The following is a 27,866-nucleotide window of genomic DNA, read 5'->3' as shown; positions in this document are numbered from 1 at the left end:
GAGGGCTGACACTCTTATCTGGGGAAGCTTGATCAGAGCTGCAGTAGTATCTAACTCTGCCCCTATGAATGAGATATGCTGTGAGGGCGATAAGGCAGATTTTTCGAAGTTGACTGAGATTCCTAAATGGGAACAGAGAGTAATTGTGTAGCCCCTGGCTTGTATAAGACAATGCTTGGTGGTGGCGGTGAGGAGCCAGTCGTCCAGATACAGAAACACCGGGAATCCAAGCTGCCTCAGGTGAGACGCCACTACTACCATGCATTTGGTGAACACCCTGGGGGCTGAGGTGAGACCAAAGGGCAGAGCTCGAAATTGGAAATGACTGGCTCCCAGCCGGAAGCGCAGGTGATCTCTGGACACTCTGGCCATTTTGATGTGGTAGTACGCGTCCCTGAGATCTATAGAGCACATCCAATCGTCCTTCTGCAGAAAGGGAAGGATAGATTGTAGCGTGACCATCCGGAATTTTTCCTTCCTTACGAAGGTGTTGAGTTTGCTGAGGTCCAATATTGGCCTCCAGTCCCTTGTCTTCTTTGGGACTAAAAAGAACCTTGAGTAAGTTCCGGATCCTATCTGGTCCGCCGGGACTGGTTGGATGACTCTTTTTTCGAGCAGCGTTCTTATTTCTATGGCTGCTTGATCTCACAGATTGGGTGGAACATCTGGAAATCTCTTTTGATTGGGGGGAATGGTTATAAATGGGATGTTGTATCCTCTGGTTATTACGCTTTTTACCCAGGAATCTGAAGTGAGATTTAGCCAGGCCTCTGGGTATAAAGCTAAGCGACCCCCGACTGCCTCCAGAGCATGACAGTCGGGCCTCCCCTCAGGAGTGCTGGAAGGGCTTCCCAGGGACGCTATCCCTGTCGCCCTGGTCCTGCGGACCCCCTCTGCCACCTGGGCGGTGTCTTCCATTTCTCCCTCCTCCTCTGCCTCTGGAGGGGGCATCACTCTGTGTGGACTGGAAAGATCCCTGAGTCTTTCGGAACCACATTTTTCCGCCTCTTTGCCCTTTGGGGTACGGTCTGGTCGGGGCGGAAAAACGGACCCCTACAGCAGACAGGGTCTTACCTTCTTGCTCACACCGAGTGAGAGTCTCCTTTACTTTGGGTTCAAACAGGGTGGCACCATCAAAAAGGGCATTGGTAAAGGAAGACTTGAAGGCTTCCGCAAAAGAGCACAGGCGCATCCAGGATTGTCTCCGCAGAGCGATCGCTGAAGCTGCAGCCCTACTCGAACCCTCAGCCGCATACGAAATGAGCCTCATGGACGAGTTTACTATCAAAGTGAGGGTGTTAAGCTGTGCTGTTACCTTTTCCGAGACAGCAGCATCTGTGTTACCCTGGAGAGTATCTCCCCCACAGCTCCTTAAGGAGATCTCTCTCAAGTCGCGTAAAGTGCGTGAGGTAGTTCACAGCGAACGCATGGAAAAAGTCGCTGAACCGAAAACGTGCTTCCCATACCTGTCCATAGTCCTAGAATCCTTGTTAGGAGGATGGACAGAGGAAGATGCCTTGGACATTTCCTTCTTCGTGGCTGCCGCTACCACCATAGCATCCACTGAGATTCCTTTAGTAAGATAAGTCTTGTCCTGGGGGGGCAGTGATATATTTATTCAGCCTCCGAGGGACTGGTTCCACTGTATCCGGAGTCTACCACGCCCTTCGAGCTATTAGGTCCATTAACTCATCGAAGGGCGGGGTCACCCAGGAGGTAGAAGGTTGAGCCCCAAAAGCCTTCAGCAACACCGATTCGTCCTCAGTGGGGGCAAGGGTCTGCCAATCACCCCTCTGTTTCAAGATTTCCAGGATGTCAGCAAATGAGACATCCTCAGAGGGGGACCGTGGGGACCCCTCTGACTCATCCAAATCGGTGTCCGATGTCAATGATTCCTGTGGGGAATCAATGTGCCTCCTCTTGCACAATTTCTTCCTCGGGACTTCATCAGAGGGAGCATCTGGTGAAGCTTCCGAGGAACAGGGGACACCCTCTGCGGCTGGCTGAGGCACTGGGTCTCTACGCTTGGGAGGGATCACGGGTACAGAAACAGAACGCGGCCCTTTGGGGGAAGGAGAAGACGACTCCGATGAAGTAAATGTCTTCTCAGACAAGACCTTCCTCATAACGTCGAAGGCACCGGAGCCCCGGGCTGAGGACTCCACCGGATCCGAAGAGCACGGTAGTTTCCCCGAGACCGGGACCACGGGCTCCGACCCCGAAGACAGAGCCGAGCTAATCTGTGCCGAGACTCTGAGGGGGAGAGTAGGAAATAAAATTCGGTTTGACTCTCGGCCCCGGAACCAAGGAGAGACCGTCGACTCCGCGACTCCTCGATGGGCTCTGAGGGAGTCGAGGTCAGTGGTGCCGATCGCACTAAGGAAGGCTTCGGTACTGAGGATTCAACAATCATCGGTTCCTCTTCTCCCGGCTCCGAGGACTCGATGGGTCTCGAAGAAGGATCTGCAGGAGACACAGGGAGGGCTTCAAGTTTCGATACCAATTGGGATGAAACCGCAATTAGTTTGGACAGAGCCGTGTTCTCCATGAGCTTCTGTACCACTCGATCCATGTTGGTATCAGATAACGGCCTGGAAGAACGGGTTGAAGGGGCCGAAGATGCCACCGAACGAAGGATCGAGGGTGGAGGCACCTCAGACACCGGCTCCAAGACCTGGGCCTCGATCAGAGATAATCGCTCGATGCTCGGCCCCCAAGTCTCTGGAGCCGACGACCGAACCTTAGTAGAGGTGCTCGGAGCCGATGACCTGGGCTCCGATACCTTCGAAGTCTTCGACCCCTTCGAAGACTTCGACACCTGATCAGCCTTCTCCAAGGCTTCTTGAAAGTCTGGCTTTAGCAAGCCCCTTTCAATTAACTTCCTGCGCCTTTCCATCATGACCCTTCCACTGAAGGAGTGACAAATAGAGCAGTCCTCCTGCAGGTGGAGAGGGCCAAGACAGAAGACGCTGGAAGCATGATTGTCTGTGATGGACATTTTCTGTCCACACTGACATCTTTTGAAACCAGATTTAGCTTTCACTGCCATGTCTAACAAGTAACTAATTCTACCAATAACTTGTAAACGGTTAAACAGTCTAACAACACAGTCTATGTGTAACTAGTATATAGATATATAAAACTACGGATTTTACAAAGATATATATATATATATATATATATATATATATATATATATATATATATATATATATATATATATATATAAAACACTGCACACAAGGACTAAATACTAAATGTTAAGAAAATTCTAATAGTTAAGATGTAAATATTTACTGCTGTCAGAGCCCTGACAGGACTAAATAGGCCTAAGCCAAAACACTACAATTATTAGAATATATATATATATATATATATATATATATATATATATATATATATATATATATATATATATATATAATGGAAACCCCTATGAGGAAAAACCACACACACAACTATTATTAACTATTCACTAGAATAATTAGTTTAAACAGCTCTAAATTCTCAAAATGCTGAAAAAAAATACAAAAGTTTTACTGGCCCCGAGCTCTCCTCGACGTGATCTGTTGCAGCAGCAAACTAGATCTGAGGGATAGCAGTGGAGGATCATGGGATGTAGACTGTGCCTCGAGCTTCTCTTAGATGCAGAGCTTGTGATGCGGCCGACTCGGAGCCGAGGATTGGCTCCGAACCCGTGTTTAAGAACAAACGGCGAGATTGAACAATTTCACATGTATAGATATAGGGTAAGAGACGGATGAAACAGAAAGTTTTAGAAATTCACCTAGTAACTGATCTGCAGAGAGAGAGAGAGGAGGGTTTTATTTTACTTCGGAGAGTTTGTATATAATTGCTTTGGACTGGTTTAATAGAGAAAAGAGTAGTGTTGTGACAAGGGGAGTAGGTATGGTAAGTTGTGAATTTTTAGCATTAAGCAATGTAGTTATTGAGGTGATAACGTGAGTATTGAATTGGGTAGCTATACAGTCAATATGGCTGTTTGTTGTTGGGGATGGAGTGGTAGGTTTCCCAGGGAAAAGAAGGAGATCAATTGTCTGCCAGAATCTTTGGGGGTTATTTTGGCATCTCATTTGACATGTTTGAAAATAGTTTTTTTGTCTTGTCTAATTTTTTTACTTGATTTTTGAGCTGCTGACAGGCGGGATAGTTTGTATCGCTTTTGTGATAAAGAATCCATGCTTTGTCTCTTTGCTTAAGTAGAAGAATGGTTTCTTTGGATAACTATGGTAGTTGTTTAGATTTAGCACAAACTTTCCTGAGTGGAGCAAGGTTGTCAAGTACCTGCGGGAAAGCAATATTGAAGTACTGTACTGCAAGATCCAACTGAAGAGTTTTTAGAGGTGACCAGTCATACTCTTGTAAAAGTGTGTTATATATAATGGGCTAAAACTGCTTTTTATTGCGTACATAGCGATATGCAACATTGTTTGTATTATGAGTATGTTTTCTGATAAGACAGATTGGGTGGTGATCACTTAGGGAATCTGGGAGACAACCAGTGACATAACTGTTTTTGGATTTGTTTGTTAGAATCCAGTCAAGTATAGAATGCCAGTTGGTGACCTTGTCTACACGGGTGGGATGAGTGATATATTGAGTAAAGCCAAATAAGTTAATAAAATTGATGGGAGAGGAAGAAGAGCAGGTAACTCAGTGAAGGTTAAATTCACCAAGTATAACAGTTTCTTGAGAAAAAGAGGAAACCCATTCCAGGATGTTTCTTAAAAGGCAGATCCTGCCTCTTAAACTTAGTTGACTTTTTCGAGACAGTCACCAAGGCCATTGATGAGGGAAAGGCAGTCCATACAGCCTACCTCGACCTGGCAAAGGCCTTCGACACAATACCCCACTCAGGTATCATCGAAAAACTCATCAGCTTGAATGTAAACCCATACATCACAAGATGGGTTGCAAACTGGCTAAGTGACAGAACCCACAGGGTCAGAGTTGCTGGAGCCATGTCAGACTCAAAGCCTGTCACAAGTGGTGTCCCACAGGGCTCAGTCCTGGGTCCACTCTTGTTTGGCATCTACTTTTCTGAAGTACAAGCAAACACAGGAGGGTTATGGCTGACAAAGTTTGCAGATGACTGCGCCATCTGACATAGATATCCTCCAGAAGGGCCTCACAGAAATGGATAACTGGTGCCAGAGCCATGGCCTCAAAAATGCATAGTCATAAGCTACCATATAGGTGGCAATCCACTGAGCACAGAAAAGTCATCAGAGATCTGGGGACCCAGGTTGACAGTAGCCTTCGCTTGACACTCATGTTGCTAAAGTAGTTAGGAAAACCTTCTATATCACCCACCTGATCATGAAGGGATTCACATCTAGATCAACCTGTACTCATCACTTATTAGACCTATGATTGAGTATAATGAATGTATCTGACCAGACACCTGCTGCAGCTTGAAAGGCCCCAAAAGTTCCTCACCAAAAGGATAAAGGGTCTCAAAATATGTCTTATGCTGCCCGACTGAAAGAACTCCAGCTCTATTCAGTCTCATACCGCTTGCTCAGAGGTGACCTGTGCCTGACATATAAGGCCATGTCAAACCCAGATTTGATGAATATGCTTCACCTCAAAAATCTAGATCCCTCAGAACCACAAGGGCGGAGACTTAAACCTTGACACGGTTATAAATAGAACGTGCTGGAGGGACAGATTCATCACCCAGAGACTCCCTATGCTGTGGAACAAAATCCCGGTACATGTGAGGCAGAGCACCTCTCTGGCCTTGTTCAAGAGGAATCTTGACCAATGGATGGGAGATTGCAGATATACCCCAGGGATTACTTCAGTGTCACTGCTTGACAGAGGCACAGCAAAATGATAGGCATAGTTTTTATTCGGCTAGGCTTATAAATGCCCTTGGGCAGATAGCCTAGTATGAACCTATGAACCTATGAACCTATATGTGTGAGGATATTAGCAGATATTAACTGATTTAATTTTTATGGTATAAAATGAAGGTAAATGCTAATAAAGCTGCCCTACTATTTTCCATAAGATCCCATGTGATCTTTTATATCCAGCTGATCTATCACCAACTCTGGCAGATGGGGCCTTGGTTTAACACCTCATCTGAAGAATGGCATACTCAGGAGTGGAGCACCCCTTTATGCTGCACTGCTGTGCCAATATTGAAAAAATTAATTGAATTACCTGGTGTGGGGATAGAACCCACAGCCTTCTGCAAAGGCAAGTGTGCTACCTGGTGACCTCCTGAGATTCTACAAGACAGTTATCACATCTCTCTATGACAAACACTCCACAGAAATATGGTCATGTCAAGCAGGTATGTCTTTTCTAAGAGGATGGTACTTTAAGCAAGTCAGACTATACTCCAAACCACTACAGCATGCTTTGTGATATTTTCTCTCTCACATCATTAGTGTGTGCAGAGCATAGTAATATATTTTTGAATAATATACATTAATAATATAAATCAGTATGCATACCTGCATCTTTAATCAGCAGTACACTCGAGTCCTCCATAACAGATGGTCCTGTGCCATACAAAAAAAACCAAACACACTTTTAAGTAAATGATACATTACTGTGCCAAAACAAAATGTAATCGAGCTATAATTTATCTTTTTATTTGCAAATTTAAAATGGAATTTTACAACAATACTCGTTCTCAAAATTATACACAATCCATCTGCATTAGTCTGTTTATTTTTAGACCTCCATACTTTTATTTACTGACATTTGATTACCAGGAAAGTCTGACCAGGTAAGTGCCCATTTTTCAGTGAAGGCCTAGGGAGAAAAGCTCCAAAGCATAAGAAAAACATTTTAAGAACAACAATTTCACAATCATCAATGCTGCCTCATGCCTGGCAACCTTATCCTATAAGGTCCCCTCTTCCTGCAAAGCTAGACTGGCCTGGAGGAAGTCACAACAACCCTAAACACATCAACTCCCACTCCCTTCCTGTTCCTAGAAATCATCAACCAGGCCCCAGAAGGCCAGCTCAAACCAAACTTCTACTTGGAAGGGGCAGCCAGTGCAGTCTGTCTCGACTCATCCTCAAGAGAGGTTCAGCTACATCATCCTAAGTAGGCACAAACTTGAGCCTGCTATTAAACTCACATTATAAGTGCAATCAAAATGACAATGAGTTACTTGGAAGTCCACTGCAGACACCATGAAAATCATTTCAACTAGTTTTTTTTTGCTTTTTTTGTTTACTTCACATTTTTATTTTATATTTCTTTATTTTAATTTTTTTATCCTGAACAGGGTACTGATTACAAATGACCAGTTTCTATCTCAGCCCAGTCAGGACAAAAGAATATAAAAGAAGTGACATCTACATAAAATAAAAAAATAACGCCAATTTTACAGGGCATGCAAAATACATTTATGTGGTAGCTCAGCTTCCTATGTACACATCCAAGAAAAGCAAGATTCTCTCCCCTTTATTCTATAGGTTAGGGGAAAAAAAGACAAGCAACTACATAACTGAAAACAATGCAACTGCATACTAAATATGCATGGCAACATTTTACAATATTTACAATAAGGAGAAAATAAGTTGAGGAGCAATTCTTTAAAATTTGAGTGTAAGCTTCTCCAGCATCTGATCCATTAGAGAGGATGGAAACCTAGATAGGCAAGACAGCTGAGTTATGCAAGCTTCAATGTGGCAAGGAGTCTCTCTTAAGATGCTTGATGAGGACTTCATTCCACCATGTTAAGACCTTGAAGAGAGCCCTTCTTTCAGAGTAGGAGCTGCAGAATCCAAATATTTATTTTCTGGCAAAAACAGCATTCCTCAGGACAGTGTCAAAGACTGGAATAACAGAGGGCTCCTCCTTCTCCAAATACTCAAGTTGTTTCTGCAAAGAAGATAGGAATAAACAGGCCAGTTCACAGAGCTTCATAAGCCTGACAACTTCCTGGCCTATGGTGGGGGAAAGGAGTTGAATTTAAGGGTAGGGAGGCCTAGTAGCCCTTTCTCTATTTCTGAGAGAAGGGCAAACAATTCTTCAAGATCCCCTTCCCAGGATACAGAGGGACACAGAAAACACCAGCAATCCTACCTCCTGGATGACACTCATGGGGTCAAGGGTGTGACTAATGAGAACCACAGGAAAGATGATGGGACTATGACAACAGCAAAGAGCTAAGACGAATTAGCATTGTGGTTGGCAAGGGCTACAAAGGGACCACAAATTGCATCAAGCCACATACTTAAGGGATGCACTTCCTCACCGGTGAAGAAGTCAAAAGAGCAAGTGAATGACTTACTCACATTCATTGTCTGGTTATGCTCCACAGGCCCTGTTGGGTCTCTTCAACCTAAGATAACAAGTCCTGCTGGAGGGTCGAGAAAACAATCCTCAGTCCTAAGTCTCCCACTGAGCCCATTCCAGATTTCAGTGACCATTCCATGAATGCAGGCACAGCAGTAGCATTCTCCAATCACATAACAAGTGGAAAGGTGGAGTGCATACCCTTGGATTCACTCCTCAAGGTGCTTGTCAAGGTTCACTTCTCATACGCCTTTTATCAGTCAGTATCAGGTGTGCTCTCAACCTCTTGTTAGTCAAGGAGAAGCTGGCAGCATTGAGTCCAAACTGGGGGTAGACTTAACTTAGGAATGGTGCAACAGTGTTGAGTCTTCTGCTCCTTCACCACATCCAAATATTAAGGAACCAGCCTCATATTGTGTGAGTGGACTCTCCTGCTGATACTTAATGTAAGCAATCTCAATTTCCATCTTCCTGAGTGAAGTCAGGTATGCTTTGAAGTTCTCACCTCTGTCACAAAAACAGAAGATTAAGTATGATCACTGCTACAGTAGTCACAACAAATAGGACTAATGCCACTAAAGGCACAATGTCCAGAATGACTTCAAAAACCTTTGAACTTTTCAATGCTTCTCTCTCCTGGTTTGGAGGGGCGGATCTGTTTTCCTGTGACAGTAACACATTCTCAGAATATACAGTGGATATAAGAAGTGCACACACCCCTGTTAAAATGCCAGGTTTTTGTGATATAACAGAAATTGGGTCACGATAAATAATTTCAAAACTTTTCCATCCTTTAATGTGACCTAAAACCTATACAATTCAATTGAAAAACAAACAAATCTGTTAGGGGAAAAAATATAAAAAACGTACAATACGCTGGCTGCATAAGTGTGCACACCCTTAAACTAATACTTTGTTGTGTGTGCACACCCTTAAACTAATACTTTGTTGAGGTTCCTTTTGATTTAATTTCAGCATTCAATCTTCTTGGGTGCACACCTGCCATCAATTAGAGAGACTCTGATTAACCCCAATAAACTTCAGCTGTCCTAGTACGATTTTCCTGACATTTACTCCGTTGCCTGCTACAGCAAAAGCCATGGTTCACAGAGAGCTTACAAAGCATCAGAGGGATCTCCATTGTTGAAAGGTATCATTCAGGAGAAAGGTACAAAAAAATTTCCAGAGCATTGGATATACCATGGAAGACAGTGAAGACAGTCATCAAAAAGTGGATAAAATATGGGACAACAGTGACTGCAAAGAACTGGACGTCCCTCCAAAATTGATGAAAAGATAAGACAAAAACTTGTCAGGGAGGCTGCCAAAAGACCTACAGCAACACTGAAGGAGCTGCAGGAATTTCTGGCAAGTACTGATTGTGTACTACATGTGAACAATCTCCCGTATTCTCCATATGTCTGGGCTATGGGGTAGGGCTGCAAGACGAAAGCCTTTTCTTACACAGAAAAACATCCAGGCCCAGCTAAAATTTGCAAAACAACACATCATCTCCCAAAAGCATGTGGGAAAATGTGCTGTAGTCTGATGAGACCAAGGTTGAACATTTTGACCACAATTCCAAAAGGTACGTTTGGCGCAGAAACAACACTTTGCATCACCACAAGAACACCATCCCCACGGTGAAGCATGATGGTGGCAGTATCATGCTTTGGGGTTGCATTTCTTCAGCTGGAACTGGGGGCTTTAGCCAAGGTGGAAGGAATTATGAACAGTTCCAAATACCAGTCACTTTTGGCCCAAAACCTTCAGGCGTCTGCTAGAAAGCTGAAGATGAATTTCACCTTTCAACACTACAATGACCCCAAGCATACATCTAAATCAACAAAAGAATGACTTCACCAGAAGACAATTAAAGTTTTGGAATGGTCCAGCCAGAGCCCAGACCCAAATCCAAAATAAAATCTGTGGGGTGACCTCGTAATCTGAGAGATTTGGAGTGCTTTTGCAAGGAAGAGTAGGCAAATATTGCCAAATCAAGATGAGCCATGCTGATAGACTCCTAGCCAAGAAGACTGGATGTTGTAATTAAATCAAAAGGTGCTTCAACAAAATATTAGTTTAAGGGTGTGCTCACTTATGCAACCAGTGTATTGTACTTTATTTTTCATATTTTCCCCCAACAGATTTTTTGTTTTTCAATTGAATTGGGCAGGTTATAGGTCACATTAAAGGTGGGAAAAGTTTTGAAATTATATATTTGGCCTCATTTTTTTATATCACAAATACCTGACAATTTAACAGGGGTGTTTACACTTTTTATATCCACTGTAGGTAACATCTGCCCATGTACACTTTAGAACTTCCTTGACCCAGAAACTGCAAGTAGGATCACTTACACTGGCTCTCAGGGCCTCTCCTAGCAAGAAAAGGTCTCATCACAATCCACGTCACAGGTCGTCTTTTTTGTATGGTTCATTATTACTGTAGTCACAACCAATGGGAAAATACCCAGAGCAGCAAACTGGTGGGATGCTGGTTAGTATCCAGACACAGGCTGCAGATTTCCTTGCAAAATGGCAAAGGTAATCCCCTCCCTGCTCCTGGAAGTGATTTTATTCTACAGTGTTTGGAAAATATGTGCATTGAGGAACATATGGTCACTTCCAGGATGGTCTGAATACCCAAACCTCTGGAGAAGACTATGGCATTGCTGCAGCCCTTCTAAATGTGATCTCATGCATTAACCAACAGTTTTGCCAAGCAATAAGTAGCAAAAGTTTATACAACTGGTTTCCCTTCTTTCAAAGTTGCAAAGGATAAAAACAGATGATCTAAACTATTTATCCTTTTGACTCTATGTAAAATCTCAGCTACGTATGTACATATCCAGAAAATGAAGGACCCCCCCTTCTGTATGTTAGGAAAAATTACACTGTCAACTAAATAAACTGGTTTAACTTTGTGAAGATAGGTGAAGGCTGCCAGCCTAGCTAGATAGAATTTGTAGATTATGCTGTCATTTGTAAATATTAATATAAGCCACAGGCTTGTTCTCTTAAATGTGAAAAGACTGAATTGGATGCTGAACTGAAAAAAATGTAGCAGTGCACTCTGCTGTAACAAAGCTGATAAGTTAAGCATTGTGAAATTGTTTGATGTCAAAACTCGGAGCAGAGATGTCTAGATAAAGGCATTCTGCCTATTATTTTGAGGCCTGAGTTAATGGCTAGAATTTGCATGTATAATTTCTTTTATTGCTCTGGCTTCTTGACCAGCTGCAAGATCAAAAGGGATATTAACCTCTGAGTTTCTGTTAGCCTGGGAACCAGAAAGAAATTATGTAATCTGAAATTAATCAGTGGTACTGTGTTATCAATGTAAGCACAGAAAGAATGAGAGCATTTAGCATTTGTCGTGAGAACATCCAACTCACCAGCACTCTGCCTGTGTTCTGTATGTAAGTTTATTTTAGAACCGTGTTTTCTCTTAGATATAGATAGGAACCAGGAAGATTAGATTAGTTGTTTTCTGTATTGATGTCAGAACTTTTTTACTGTATTATTTTAAGTGTTTCTCTGTAATCTCTGAACTCTCGACTAGCACTGTGTAGTAAGTATTGTCTTGTGTTTTTATTATTTATTATTAAATAGTTTTAAACCTTGCAACTGTAGCTGTTTTGTGTATAGATAATTTAAGCTGTAGAGTACACTGCATGTATACAGTAATACTGGCCAAGCCACTCCAAATAAGCCTTGATTGATCAGTTGCACTTAACATTTGGATAATAATATTGCACAGTATAACTGGACACCCTTCCATAAGGGCCTTTTGGTAAATATTAGTGGGTGGTGATGGCAATGTTTTCTACCATATAGTCTGGGTAAAAGAGGCACAGCTGGAGAACCTGTGCCAGCCTTCCCCATGAGTGTATGGGAGGTTGTATATAACTCTTATCTAAAAGTGTGCGCGTCAGCTACTTGGGCAGGGACACGAAGCACTGGTTGGACAGAGAGGGTGCTGGAGATTTTAGCTTGCCCACTAGGCTGAGATCTGGACCCTAGAGCTGTGCCAGTGGGGAATCTTATTGGGGACCTGGAGAGAAAGGGAGAAACCAGCCCCAGACTGACTGCGATCTCTGTGTGCTCTTAAGGGAAACTCTACTTTAATGTGTGTGTATTATCCTTTCCCTATATGGACGCCCCTCACTGGTGTTAGTGGTGAGGATTGAGGCTCCTTGATTGCTGGGACAGTGCACAGCTGTCACAACCTTTCGCATAAAATAAGGGTTTGCCTGTAAGCTGACCCTATCCTTGTGGGAGATCATTAAGTGTTCCTTGCATATCAGTGTCTACACTTCTAAGCCTTTCTGGCTCATACTAGTAAAACAGCAGTCTTCCAAGTCAAAAATTGCAAAAGTATGAAGAGAAAATTATGTAAAAGATTTCAGCTTAGATACTACTAATGATAGTAAAGTCCACTTTAAATCTGGAACCTTTCCCTGCCACAACTGCAGTTGTCATAGGGACATAACCTCTAGTAATACATGTATACACCCCGGTACTAATAGGACATATACTTTTCATTGTCATGCTACATGTAATACTACGCATGTAAACTATCTTGCTACTTGCCTAAAAAGCCCCACTTTTTACATAGGGCAGTGTAGCTGGAAACTTAGAGAACGTATCATTGAACAAAAGAAAGAGATATGTAGGGCTATAGAGACAAATGCTCTGAGTAAACATCTCAGAGACAGATTTTAATCATGAATTTAAGTTTAGGGTGATCACTACAGTTAAAAACATATTAGGGGTGATATAAATAATATATTAGATAATAGTGAATATAACTGGATCCTTACATTACAAGCGGACTCAAAACCAGGCCTGAATAGTGCTGTTACTATCAAACCCATTCTAATGAAAAAAACAAATGCAAATACCATTAATGTACATATTTATCGATAGTTTATCATATTTATGTATGTTTACAGTTTTAAGTGTTTTACATATATATATATATATATATATATATATATACACACACTTTAATTGTTATCTTAATTGGTCTTAATTGGTGATAAATCTTATTGGTTGGCTGTGGTCATATGATTGTGTTCTGTATAAAGCTTTTCATTCTATAAGATACATCAGCACTGAAGAAGGGACTTATCCCGAAAGCTCTGCTTTTTTGTAATAAACTGCTTGGAGTTTCAAAGTTGGATTTTGTTTTTTTCCTATTGGTTCTCCAATGACTGTTTACCGCTGCCAGTTCTTGTTTTGTGAGAAAGGCCATACCCAAGAATATGACTGTACTCTATAAATTCAGAATGGATTTAAAGAGGCTGACTAGGAGTAACGGAGGTTCTGGAAACAACTGAGTGAAACTGAGTGCAGTTATCAAGAAAAGAGTAAATGTGAATCTCTCTGGCATGGCAATAATCAATAACCAGAGCTGGCACTTGCTGAAAACCCTGGGAGGGGCTGGGGGTTGTTTAGCAGAGAGGGAAAAGAATGCAGCAGTCATTCTTAGCCTATCTTATCCTCAGCTTTGTAAGCTCTAGGCTTCCCTTTTGGTCTCCTTAACATTTTTTCTTGTATCCACTCTGCTTTCCCATTGCCTTCTTAGCTTTAACCCTAGCAATGGCAATGGGCCTAATTTTTGAATGGATAATTTCAGTCATAGGTAAAGCTCGAGGCTCATTGTCCCCATCAAAATCCATTACTGTTGCAAATGCTGACTTGCAACATATTAATAACACCGTTGAAGATGAAGAGCATTTGAGATGTGGGGCCAAGCCTAAACGAACAGTTCCCAAATGAACCTATACTGCAGTAGTTTGCAATGACAATGCTAGAGGTACTGTTAAGTGTTTTGTTACCAATCAAACTGCAGGTACTTTTAATAATATTGGCGCTAAACAGTCTTCTTCTTCCGGCTTTTCCCAGTTAGGGGTCGCCACAGCGGATCACCTGTCCGCTCATGATTGGCAGTGGAGTTTTACGGTGTTGAATTGCCAGCCCGGTGCCCAACCTTCCACAGAAGGCACACACAATCAGCCTAATTTTCAGACATTTTGTCACACAACTGTACATTTGAAAATAATAAGGGTACTACTAGTGCTAAAGCTGATAACTCAAAGAATGACAATAAGACTGTTAAAGAACTGATATTTGACATGGAGAAAAAACTTGAAAAAATTTAAATTACACAGATGAATAACACTTATTTTAATCATTGTATTGACTTGTAAAACTGTACCTCAAGGACTGGGCTTTAAGGTACAATTTGGTATCGATTTAGATGAGACAGTTATCACAGAACGCAGTACTATGTTTGACAATTTTGGATTTGAATTTACGAAGTTTTTGGTGCAACAAAATGATGTTAAATTAAGTAAGTTAATTAGCGAAGTTGATAAATTGAATGATAAAATTATAAATGATTTGGTGTTCCTGCAATAGGAAGGGGCATATTGGAAGATATTTACTAACGTTAATAAAACATGTGAGAAGATTTATAAAAACAAATGTAAAAAGATAGAGACACAGAACAGTATCTAACACATGTCACTTACCCTTTGAACAAAAGAAATGTACAAACTGTAAATATTTATAATACTGATACTGACAGTAGACAAACATTCAGACAGAGCAATTTTAAGTATAGGGAAAATAATTATGGTACTTTTCACAGGACCAAAACATGGGGACACAGGTACAACAATTACACACATTGTGATTCAGGACAGGATCAGAACCATGGACATCAGTATCAGAGCAGAGGAAACAGGTACAAGGAGAAACAATAAAGGAGATAGTTAACAGTCACAGGGTTATTTATACATATCAGAACTTTAACATCTATAATTACACATCTTTAGAGCTTACTAAAGAACATTTTTCATTATTTGCCAAAGGATGAAATTTGTGCCCACTGATAAATTCAACATAGTTGATACTCTTATATAAATTAAATTATTTCTAAGGAAGTTGAACTTGGCAGTATACTTTAAGGATAAAGGAACATATGAAGACTTTGGCATTATTAAGAGTATGTTTAATCCACCACTGCATCCTGTAATTTCCATTTTAGAAAAAGTAGTAATAGATGATATAAGGGCAGCGGTTAGCGTTGCCACCTCACAGCAAGAGGTTCTCCGGTTCGATTCTCAACTGGAGTGCCTTCTGTGCAGAGTATGCATGCCCTCCCTGTGGTCGTGTGGGTTTCCTGCGGGTGCTCCGGTTTCCTCCCACATCCCAAAGACATGCTGTAGGTGGATTGGCCACTCTAAATTGGCCCTAGGCATGAGTGTGTGTGTGTGCCTTCAGTGGAAGGTTGGGCGTCGGGCTGGCAACTCGACACCATAAAACTCCACTGCCAATCATGAGTGGACAGGTGATCTGCTGCGGCGACCCCTAAATGGGCAAAGCCAAATGAAGAAGTAATAGATGATATAAGTTTTATGAGGAAAGCAAAACAGAGAAAAATATAATAGACTCAATTTGAACAAAGCTGAGTGGAAGGTTATGTAGAACATGTGTAAAGATCCATCTATTAGAATCATGAAACCCGACGGGGGGGCATTGTATTATGCCATAACACTGACTTCATAGAAAAATGTACAACATACTTAACTCCGAAAAGTATACAGTGTCCTCTTTGAATTAAATCAATATAGCTTATAGAAGAATTGACTCTTATTTGGAGGAATATCTTTTGGAAGATAGAAATTCCTGGGATATAATTTTTTGAAAGTAAAAAAATATGTCATTGCATCTATAACAGGTAGACCCAAAGTACATAAAAATATAATGAAACCTCCCCTACGTCCCACTGTATCAGGCAGCAAATCAAAAACCTTCCCCTTTGGCATTCTTATTGATAAATGGCTTAAAGGAATATACAATAGAGTGGATCATATTGTTAAAGACTCTTGGGATTTTCTCAGTAGACTCACGAGACAGATATGGGAGAAAGATTTAATTTTCATAGCAACTGACCTTATAGATCTATTCTTATGCATACCAAAAGATGAAGGACTTGATAGCTATATGAATAGTATGAAAGAAATTTCAGGATTTGATTGGGAAAAGATCAAACTTATAACAGACTTTATGTCTATAGTGTTAGAACATAATTACATATATTTTGAAGGAGAATACTATCAACAAGTAAGAGGTGTGGCCATGGGTGCATCTTGCGCACCCATCTATGCCAACTTAGTGTTACTAGATTGGGAAATCCAACATATTCTTCACAGTAGACATACAGAGAACATTAAGCCTTATGTCAGATTTTTGGATGACATATTTGTTCTCTGGAAAGGCAGTGTGAACTCTATAAAATAATTTATTGAATATTGTGAATAATTCGAGTAACTGCTTGAACTTTACACACACATATAGCCAACAAGGCCTCCTCTTTTTAGATACATATATATCTCATGCCAATGATGGATTTAAATCTACCCTATATAGAAAGCCTACTTTTAGTGACAACTATTTTGAATTCACAAGCTGTCACCCTTATACACAAAAGAGTAGTATAATTAAAGGCCAATGTATAAGAGCTGCACATATGACATCAGAATATTAAGATATGGTCAAAGAGTTTGAATTTATAGGGAGAATGTTTATGGACAGAGGGCATCCTACAGAATTGGTAGTTAACACCATTAACTTTGTGAAAGAGCAATGGGGTGATAGATATCCACCTACTTTGGGAAGAGGTTTACCTACAGCTCAGGGAGATGAGAATGACACGTTTTAGAGAGCATGCTTCTTAGAATATAATTCAGCTGCACAAAGTATTAAGAATATTAACACCAAAAATTGGAACATCCAGAAGTGTGACAGTGAAGTATACAACATTGCTGGAGATGCACCTATTTTTGTATATAAAACTGGCAAGAACTTGTAAAACAGATTTTAGATTCATCATACATATAATATACATAATTTAGAGATGAAACACTTAAAGGTACTAAGAAATGTGGAAGTTTTAGTCAATGTTCTGCTATATTGGAAACAGAATATTATACTTGAAAATGTTAACAAAACACCTATTTATTGTAAAAGAGGCAAATGTAACACGAAACACTTAGTCTATTTAGCTACATGCACCCTATGCCCCGCATTCTATGTGGGTAAAACTAATAGATCACTAAAAAATAGGATATATGAACATCAACATGAAATAAGGAAATCCAACACAAATAATGCCTTGTTTAAACATTTAGTTGCAAGTCCAGAGTGTAAAATGTTCAAGTTTGCTATTTTAAAAATTAACCCTAGAGGTGGTAACTATAAAATACTATTAGAAGAACAAGAGGTCACCAATTCCCTGGTATCAACAATATTATTTCTATTAAACCTGTCCTACAAGTAAGAGCTCTTATATATAGTAAATAATATAATACTTCCACGTTTTGTGAAGAAATAGTTAAGTGTTTTTAATATTGTGACAATCCTAGATAGTGAACTGGATTTAGCTTTTTAGAGATGTCTTTTTTGCAGTGTTTTTTAGTATATGCTTAATTGCAATATGTGATGTAATGGTTTTCATTTATTGGTTGGTTTGTTGTATAAATTATGTGATTTTATTGGAACAATCAGATTGTGATGAAGCCCATGGTGAGAGGGTGAAAGCTCTTAATCTGACTCAAAAAATAAAAAAATATTTTGTATACTACTGAAGGTCTGAGCAGAACTGCTATAGTGAAGTACTGTGCTTCAGTGAGAACTCAGGACTGCATATCGAATGTTGCTGTGGATTTATTTGTAATTTCAGTTGCATCTTGAAATGGGGCTGACATTTTCCTCCAAGAGCTTTATAAGAAGAGATTGTAAACAGCAAATGCTTACTGAAGGGGCGTTAAGGAATCATACTTTGACATGTAGCAAAGGCTGCATCCTCAGCCACTTATGACTACAGACTGACACTGGGGAAATAGCCCTGGATGCTGCATTAATAGCTCCATCTCAATTTGTCTGTACCTGCTGTCAAGAGTACCATCAGAAATTTTCCTTGTTTTGTTACTGAGCTGACTAAAGCAGCTTTGCCTGCTACAATTGATAGATGACAGCTCTGAAGGCCAGAAGTGATGCTGTAAAGATATTCCTCAAACAGCAGTCAAATTCTACTCTACCAGTGACTGGGACATTTGTGAAGGACTGAAACCAGGTAATATATTCTCTCAGCATCAAGGGACATTACACCTGTACACACACACACACACACACATATATATATATATATATATATATATATATATATATATATATATGTATTATATATAACTTTATAAGAATACTTCAAGGAATCTTAGACCCTGTAGAGCAAGATTAGCTCCCTAGGAAAACGGATGTGATAGTCCAGTTCCAGGGATTCTGCCAGAAAAGCAGACTATAAAGTCTCTATACTGGAGGAATTTTCAGTGATTTAATGGCATACAAGCCTTGAAGGTCAATATAGCTTTTCTAGGCAAATTTTGTCTCCCACTAATGACTACTGATGGTCTCATGCACAAGAACAAAGTCAATACCAGTCACTTCCTTGATAATTAAAATCAGAACATGAAACAGATAAAATTGGGAAAGGTGGCCAGACTGACTATCAGTACTGGAATTTCAGCATGGGAGGATGTGAATGGCTCAGATGGTACGGCATGTGCAGGATGGACATTGCCAGATGTCTAACATAGGACAGACACTAAAGCCAGGGCACTGCAAAAGTTCCCCTTCTGGATCTGGCATCTTCAAGGGTAAGAAGATTTCCAGGAATTAAAACTATCATCACCTATCTTCTGCTTTTCATTCCATTACTGTTGTTTCTCCATGAAATTCCTTTTCCTGTCCTGGGCCATCCAACATGGGCATCTGAGCACCTGAGGGCATGGCAGCTCAGTGGGACAAGACTGTAAGCCTTTTCTTATCCAAATAATTCTGGACAGTAAACTTTAAGTGTCTGCTTGTTAAAGTTAGAACAGACACCTTAAAATGTGATGTCATGACACCAGGCTTCAGACAAAGCGCAACTAGTGTGAAAAAACGTTACATGTAATTTGTCTATAACGTCTATGACATCACGGAAACCACAACAAGCAGAAATTAAACAGTACAGAATTCAAATAGAAAATACTCATCGATGGGGTACTTGCCTGTCAATTCTAGATAAAAAGGCTTAAATACTGAACTAAGAACACTCAGCACAGTAGCTGTGTAAAATGTACTAAGATCTGGACATGCAGAGTACAACATCTTTATGCTGGCAGCATGATAACATTCTAGGGGTCAGGAGGAGGAAAGCTGTAAAGCTTTAGAAGTCAGGACCTTCAGAGGTACAAGTCCTTTTGGTTATGACTATTGCAATTATGATCTATACAAAAATATTAACATATTCTCAAGCAGAAGTGCTCTGAATGACACTTCTCTCAAAAATTGTTTTTATTTTTCAAATGCAACTGAATTAATTCCATAGTATTTATACATAACATCTTAAATAACTGTACACTATTTACATTAGCTTGGCACTATAACATATCTTAATGTATACAGTTACTTTATAATTTTGTCCAATCCATTATCAGAATGTCTGATCAATTATTGTATAGTGTCAATCAACGATGAGACTCTTCCCCAAGGATTGTTGATAAATGGCTTTGGATAAATTCTTAGTTCTTTAACATTAACTTCCAATAATGCTGTGGTCTTCAGTAAGCTGTAGAAGTCTTCCAATGTTGGTATTGTGTTTGTATTCCATCTTCTTGTTATACACTTCCTTGAAATTGCAAGTATAGTCCATACTAGATACATGTTTGACTTATTCAAATGATTTAATAATACAAGAGCTTTAGTTAAATAAAAGGAGTCATTAAATAAAGCTTGTAGAAAGTTAATACCATTCCAAAATGGCTTCATTTTAACACAATCAAAGAAAATGTGGTTCCAATCTGCATTGTGTACTTGCTCACATCTTCAACATATTCCTTTTATTGAAGAACTAATTTTGCTGATTCTGTCTGGGGTTAAGAATACTCTGTGCAAGCATTTCCAATTAAAAACTTTCCAGTATTGTGTAAAGGCTGTATATTTTATTGATAATACGGTATTTATTTTATATAGTCAGTTAACAGTATTTTGTGTCCTTTTGTTATATATTTCCAATATGAGGTTTTGGTGTTGTGTTATAGTTTATCAATATTTTGTAAAATTTTGAAATATTGTTTCCCATGTCAAAGTCATTGTATATGATTTCATATATGTATTTCATAAATTTAGGTATTTCTTTAAATGAAGAATTGTTAATTATTCTACTTAAATCTTGCGAATATGACAGAATACTCTGTAAAGTTAGCCAGTCCTGTTGTGGAATTTTGCATGTTGTTTTTATTACTTGCATATCTAAAACTTTTAGTTCGTTGATATATTGGAGCCAACAAACAAATCCTTTCTCTTCCCAGGAATTAATAATTTCTCTATATATTTTATGTGGAAAGTTTGTTGTGACTATAAAAGGTGTTCATAGGTAGGTACTAGGCTATCAGCCCTGGGGACTATACAAGCCCAGCCAAAAAGGTACCCTGGCTTTTGCCACCCAAGAAAATTATTTTCCTGTGCCACTGTCGAGCAGAGCCACAGAGGTGATCCCCGGGGTGAATTTCCTATTTCCCATCCAATCATCAAGATTTTTCTTGAAGAGTGTTAAAAGATCAAACCAGATTTTTAAATCTATATTTGCATTAATAATTTTCCTAAATGAGTCAATGTAATAATGGGTTTAGTTATGTTATATTGCATACTAATACGTAACATGTGCCTTTAAAAATTGTTTTTTATCTGTTATTTGAAATTTTTCTGTAAATCAAATTCATTTATTGATATTACAGTTAGTAATTCTTTCCAATTTGCACAGTAATTTGGACTTATCCAATCTGAGATTGTTTTAGATATTGATGCTTTTATATACGTTTTTATATCAGGAATCTTTAATCCTCCCTGTTTCCACGGTCTGATATGATGTATTAAACCTGTTCGGTTTCTTTTGGGAAACCATAACATTTTTATTAGGCATGAAAGTATATTCCTTTCTGGTAACAGTTGTATTGCCAAGACTATATATAGGATCTTGGGCAGTATAACCATTTTTCTAACTGTAGTCTATCTTCAAATGTTATTATTTTGTTCCATTTTTCCACACAGATTTTAATTGTACTGATATTATATCCTTGCATAACTCAATTCTTATATATTTTAAGGTAGATTTTTGTTTCCCTATGAAGTGATCCCCCTTAGCCTGCAGTTCTTTTTTTTATGATTCAGAGGTAAAAGGACATACCTTGACATACGGTAAATTATTTGTATACATATTCTTTAGGAGATGAACAAAGGATGGAGGAAATTCAAATAACATTAGGATTTTGAATACATAGTCCCAATTTAGGGAATCAAAGGCTTTCTCTATATCTAAGCCAACTATGAGTGTTTCTTTATTTTCTTTATTAACAATCTATAAGACAACTTATCCTTTTAATATTGTCATGTGTGCGTCTATGATATATATATATATATATATATATATATCCAGTTATATCATTTTTTATTGTTTTGGATAGTGGTATTTTAATTCTGTTAGTTAATATTGTCAAAATATCTTATAGTCATTATTTAATAATGATATAGGTCTATATGATGTACACAGGTTTAGGGATGTATTTTCCTTTAGCACTAGTGTGATTAAGGAATATCTCCAAGAGGGTAGTATTACAGCTTGTGACTGAATTTCTAATAGATTTTTATGGAAGAGAAATAGTATCTCTGAAGGAAAAAGTTTATATATCCATAATTATGCCATCTATACCTGGAGCTTTATTATTTTCACCCTCTTTTATTGTATCTGTAATTTCTTTGTAGGATATGGGTGCTTGCAGATCTAGTTTTAATTTTTCTGGTATTCTTTTTTATACTAGAACATTTTTCATCTAGATTTAATTGGTCGAGAGGCATATTTTCTTTTTGGAAATGTTCCACATAATGATTTCTATAGGCATCAAGAGAGTGTCACCTGTATCAAATACATTTTCCCCTTCTTTTCATGGAAGATACTTTTAATGTTATTAGCTTTTGATTGTATTTTGATTCTTGTGGATAAATTATGTAGATATTTGGGAGAAGTGGGAGAAGTGGCCAATGCATTAATTTTTAGTTTTCTAAAGCTAAACTAGTTTTGTGTGTTAGAATTTCATTGCATTTATTGTTTAATACTTCTACTTTCTTTTTTATCTCCAAATGATTTTGATTTTTTTCAGCTTTTAATGACAAAAGCTTGAATAGTAGATCTAATATTTCAGAATCCCATTCTCTGATTTTTTTATACCATGTTAGGGTTTTACCATATATGTAAAGTTTTTAATGAGTCCCATATCATTATTTTATTTATCTCTGTGGTGTAATTAATATCTAAGAAGAACTGTAATTCAGATAATAACCAGGGTTTGAACACTAATTTTAGATATATATGTTGGAATTCTAGAGTTAAAGATAAATGGTTTGCACCCATTTTGAAGTTTTAGTATCAATGAACTGTGGTCTGAAAAGGGGCAGGGAGTGACTGAGAAAATAAAGATTTCAGAGTGTAAGTCATGGGCAGCAAATATTTTATCTATTCCTGTTTGGGTACCAAATCTGTGACCTTGATGGGAAAACAACAAAGATTTCTTTAAATTTGAAAGTATCTACAAGATGAAATGATTCTACCCACTTGTTTAAAGCTTTTGATACAGCAGATGTCTTTTATTTGTAGGTTCAGAAATATCAAATATACAGTTAAAATCTCCTCCTAATATTAAGTTACCTTTATAATTATTGGAAATGAAATCCAAGTGCACAGTTCCTGTTCCAATTCCTGGAAACCAGTACAGATTGGCTAGGGTCCATATTCTATTATATTTAACTATTACTAATGCCATAAGGACTCCTTTATCTTCATACTTATAAATGATTTCTGAGTTAATCACATTTGTTTTCCATAAAATTGTTACCCCTTTTGTCTTTCTCTTATAAGTGGATTGTGCCAATATCATATATTCCTTAAGATTCCATTTGCAATTATCATTTGTTTTGAAATGAGTTTCTTGAAGGAAGACAATTTGTGCTTTGCTCAATTTTAAATATTTCAGTAGATTTGATCTCGTTAGGATTGTTTAAGCCATTGGTATTTAAAGATAAAGTTAAATCCATCTTAGGTTATTTAGACTATGTATTTTTGTTTTATTGTGACTTTTAAACATTTTCCTCTGAAAGCTATAAAGTATGTTTGAGCTTTTAAAGGAAATTATCAGTTTTATACTTGAGTGTTTACCAGTGAAGTAATGTTTTGGTCAGGCATACTAAAAATGTTTTTATGAAATTACAAATTTAAATTAATAAATGTTAACAAAACTAAGATCCGCAATAGCCATGGAATGAAAATAATTTCTAATCTGATGGATAAACCTAAGTCCATCAGATTATCATTCACACCTTGACAATCCAGAACATCTGAAAAATAAATTGAATTATCATATGGAGAAAATTTGTAAATGGAATAAGCAATATTTATATTATTTTGAACAGATATAGTACTACTGTAGATTAGACAATTCTAATACAATATAAATGTCTACTTATTGTATAAGCAATTAATATTTACATGAAAGATAGAGGACAAGCATTCAATCATAGTAAAGTAGGATGCATCATATATAAAACGTCTGTAAAAGATTATAGCACACAGTCATTTAACATATTCACCATTATTGATGAAGTCTTTCAAAATGTATTACTTAATATAAATAGATGGTAATAATATTTACATCTAATGCTTATAACACAATGTATTTCACTGGATACATCAGAAGTTATATTTCATTGTTTCCCAGCATTTAAGTAATCACTTTATTTGTTGCTAACTTACTTAAAGCATCAAGTTTGTTTTATGTAAACATTGATGAAAGTTGGTGTATTTTAATTAGTGCATCCCTCTTCCCCCCATTTCCTACACATAAGGATTTTTCATATCTGTCATTTCTTATTATAAAATGAGTGAAATTACAGGTTAAAAATAACAAATTCACTTATTCTGATTAATGATTACAAGTTCCCTTTCCATATTCATAAATTATCATTTTATGGCATATACTGAAAGTTTTTAGATTTAAATGGCAACATTCTATTTTGTATAATCAGCAAAGGTTAAGTGATTATTGACAATTTAATAAAATTTGTTCAGAACATGATTGTTACATTCTGTGACATTTCAAGTTCAGGCTTCTATTCTTTCAATTTGAACAACTTCATCAGTTTGATGTCATGTATAAACATTAGTTACCTTGGTAACCATTAGTATTATATATGGTCAAGATGGATTACAAAAACTACAATTCAAGTTAAAGGAATTATATAACTTATGTATATTTAATTATACAAGAAAATCATCATGCTTCCCCCATTGATGTTCAGTGTAGTGTATGTCATTTATGACAAGTTAAGACAGTAGCATTATTACACACAAGCCCATGTTATTAAATCATTTCTTTAATATTTAAATTCAGCACACTGCTTCATCTTAGATGACTATTATATATTTTATGTCTAGATTTACTAAGATCATACATTACATAACTATTGTGTGTTTTTTTTTTTTTTTTTGGCTGTTGCTTAGTTATTTGCGAGACCACAAGCTGTAATGCTTATTTGTATTATTAGCTCTTCCAAGCATGTTTATACAGTCCACAGACTTTAAATTATGAGAGCCTTCTAGTTTCTTATTTGTTATAAGTATATTTCTATCCTTAAATACACACGAGTACTTCAAGCACGAGCAACAATACTCACAGTTTTGCCAGAATACCATTTACTAGTTCATGTGGTGTGTTTCCAGGCTATTCTTAAAATATCCAAACCAATATTTGTCCTGCTCCATTTTACCAGCCTGTTCCATGCAGTGGTCATTCTGCCAGTGAATCATTCAACACACCTTCCATTTCCACAGATATTTCCGCGAAGGAAATCTCTCTAGCACTTCCTGGCAAATCCAAACACCAACAGAATCAGCTATCCCCATATGCCCAACACGTCCAAGCAAGCTCACATCCCAGACCACTACAAAGAGTTCTGCACAAGTCCAAGTGCTCTTAGTCTTTCACAATAACTCAGACTTCTACTGTTATGAATCAATTTGAAGTGTTGGGAGACCATCAATATGTGTACATGTGGTTTAAAACAGCCCTTTTATGTATCTATTTTTTTAAAACCAAAAACATTGCCGAAAATCATCTTGGAGGCTCCTCAGAGCTGTTAAACATTATCGTCACTCTGTCTCTGTTACCATAGCAACCTGTGAGCATCTGTTTCTGTTAGTGTGTCTGTGTACTGCATACCAGAGGCTCGCAATGCACCTGAAGCAAAGCTTCACTTTACTGCAACTTGAAGCTTAAATTCCCTCCCTTTCAGCGAGGCAGCAGCCAGGAAAAGAACGGACAGCAAATAAATAAAAATAAATAAATAAATAAATTAAAAACCTCCCAACAACCCGCCACAACAAGAGATAACACATTCTTTCAGCCTTCCCACCTCTCACTCAGCAGAAGTATAAACAAAGTATTCTCTGCCAAAATATCCCAAATCACAATTTTATCCACCACCTTCCCCTGGATCCAGGCTAAAACACCAAATGTCTCTTCCTAATACACAAGCATCAGTAAAAACCTCAATCACAAGTCGCAACTCAACAGCTGCCTGGAGATGAAAATGGCAACATACAACAGCTGCCAGACAAACCTGTATCTACACACACCATGTCAGGCTTAATTAAACAAAACAAATTAAGCTATGACACCTGCCATAACAGATATTAACTATGTTTAGACAGAATAATAATGACATTTGTACTAGCTGCCAGACACAGCTGCATCCACGCACACCATATCAGGATTGATCAAACAGCACTCATAGCTGTGATTCTTGCCATAAAAAGAAGGTATGTACTTACTATAATGTTCCATGTGTGTTGTTCGTCTCGCCTTCATTCTTTACTGATGGGTTCGAGCCGATCCCTCGGCTCCGATACGGCCAACTGCAAAGCTCGAGGTCTTCAAATAGCTCGAGGCCAAGTCCCCATCCCATGATGCACCTGGAATTACCTCAGATCTTGTTTGCTGCGTATAATACCATATATCATTCTTTCACTCCTAAGAGAAAGGTAGTGAAGGACTGAGTAACCACGATGGATCCAGCATCTCGGTCGTCTATCAGCCCAAGAGGGGGTAGGAGGGACGTAAGAATGAAGGCGAGATAAACTCACATGGAACATTATGCTAAGTACCTAACTTCTTTATGTGAAGTTGTTCAATCTTGTCATTCATTCTATACTGATGGGTAGTGTCCCAAGCACCATCAACCTCGGGTGGCTCACGGGAGTATATTTCTCAGAACCGTGGATCCAAAGGAGGCCCTGTCCCTGGAGGCCTTGTCAACTTTGCAAAGAGTGATAAAGGTATGAGGTTTTGACCAAGTGGCTACTGCACAAATGTTATCAATGGGAAGCCTGGCAGAAAAAGCAGATGATGTAGAAACTGCTCTGGTTGAGTGAGCTTTAATTTTGTGTTGCAAAGGCATATTAGCAGCTGAATAGGAAAAGGTGATACAATCAGATAACCATTTAGACAGAGTTGTTTTAGCCGCTAGTCTACCCTTCCTGGAGTCCGAGAATGAAACAAAAAGTTGGTATGACTTCCTGAAATCTTTTGTTCTATCCAAATAAAATCTGAGCTGTCTGTGAACATCATGTTTGTGCAGCATATACTCTAAATGGTTTGAATGGCTGGGGAAGACTGGCAAATCAATAATCTGGTTGAGATTGGGCAAAAATGAGGGGTTCGTTCTAAATGAAACTCTGTCAGCATGGAATATTAAATATGGAGGCTTCATGGATAAAGCCTGAAGCTCTGACACTCTGTGGGCAGAAGTAATAGCTACCAGAAAGATGGTCTTCCATAATAAAAATTTGAGGTCACAAGAGGAAGCTTGTTCAAATATTGGAAGAATTTTCTGGGAAAGTATAAATTTTAAATTCCATGGAGAATAGGGAGATTTCACAGGTGGTCTAATATGAAAAGTCCCTTTGAGAAAGGCTTTGGATAACTTGTGAGACATGATATTCAACCTTTCAAATACAAGACGAAAATTAGAAATAGCAGCCAATTGTACATGAACTGTTGCTGCTGCAGCTCCTTTGTTAAAAATCATAGTTGCGAACTCTAAGATGGAGGCCATAGGGGCTTGGTAAGGATCAATATTATTTTTAGAGGCCCATATACAACATTCTTTCCATTTGCTAAGATATAGCTTCCTAGTAGAAGATTTATGAGAAGATAAAAGGATCTGTTTTGTCTCACTGGAGAGGTTATGGAACCTGGCTATGACGGGAACTGGAGCAGCCAAGCTGTCAGCTTCAGGGACTGCAGAGAGGTATGAGGATACCCCGACGAATGTGTCAGAAGGTCTGGAACTGGGTCCAGAATCCAAGGATCCTCAAAAAGATGAAGTCGAAGGAAGGGGAACCAAATCTGA

At 38.5% G+C, this 27,866-nt stretch overlaps 1 protein-coding gene across 1 annotated transcript in view; it reads right to left on the bottom strand.

Annotated features, from left to right (window-relative positions):
- IPO11 (importin 11) overlaps positions 1-27,866 on the bottom strand; it is a gene marked incomplete in the record, with an annotated part of 3,749,854 nt that overhangs the window by 2,457,310 nt on the left and 1,264,678 nt on the right. Inside the window, 1 exon segment of the mRNA XM_044063824.1 lies at positions 6,489-6,536. Coding sequence (XP_043919759.1) covers positions 6,489-6,536 — 48 coding nt within the window.

Source organism: Protopterus annectens, chromosome 2.part2, assembly GCF_019279795.1.
Source record: "Protopterus annectens isolate FY-2018-M chromosome 2.part2, PAN1.0, whole genome shotgun sequence".
Lineage (NCBI taxonomy): Eukaryota > Metazoa > Chordata > Ceratodontiformes > Protopteridae > Protopterus > Protopterus annectens.
This window is presented reverse-complemented; position numbering and strand designations above follow the sequence as displayed.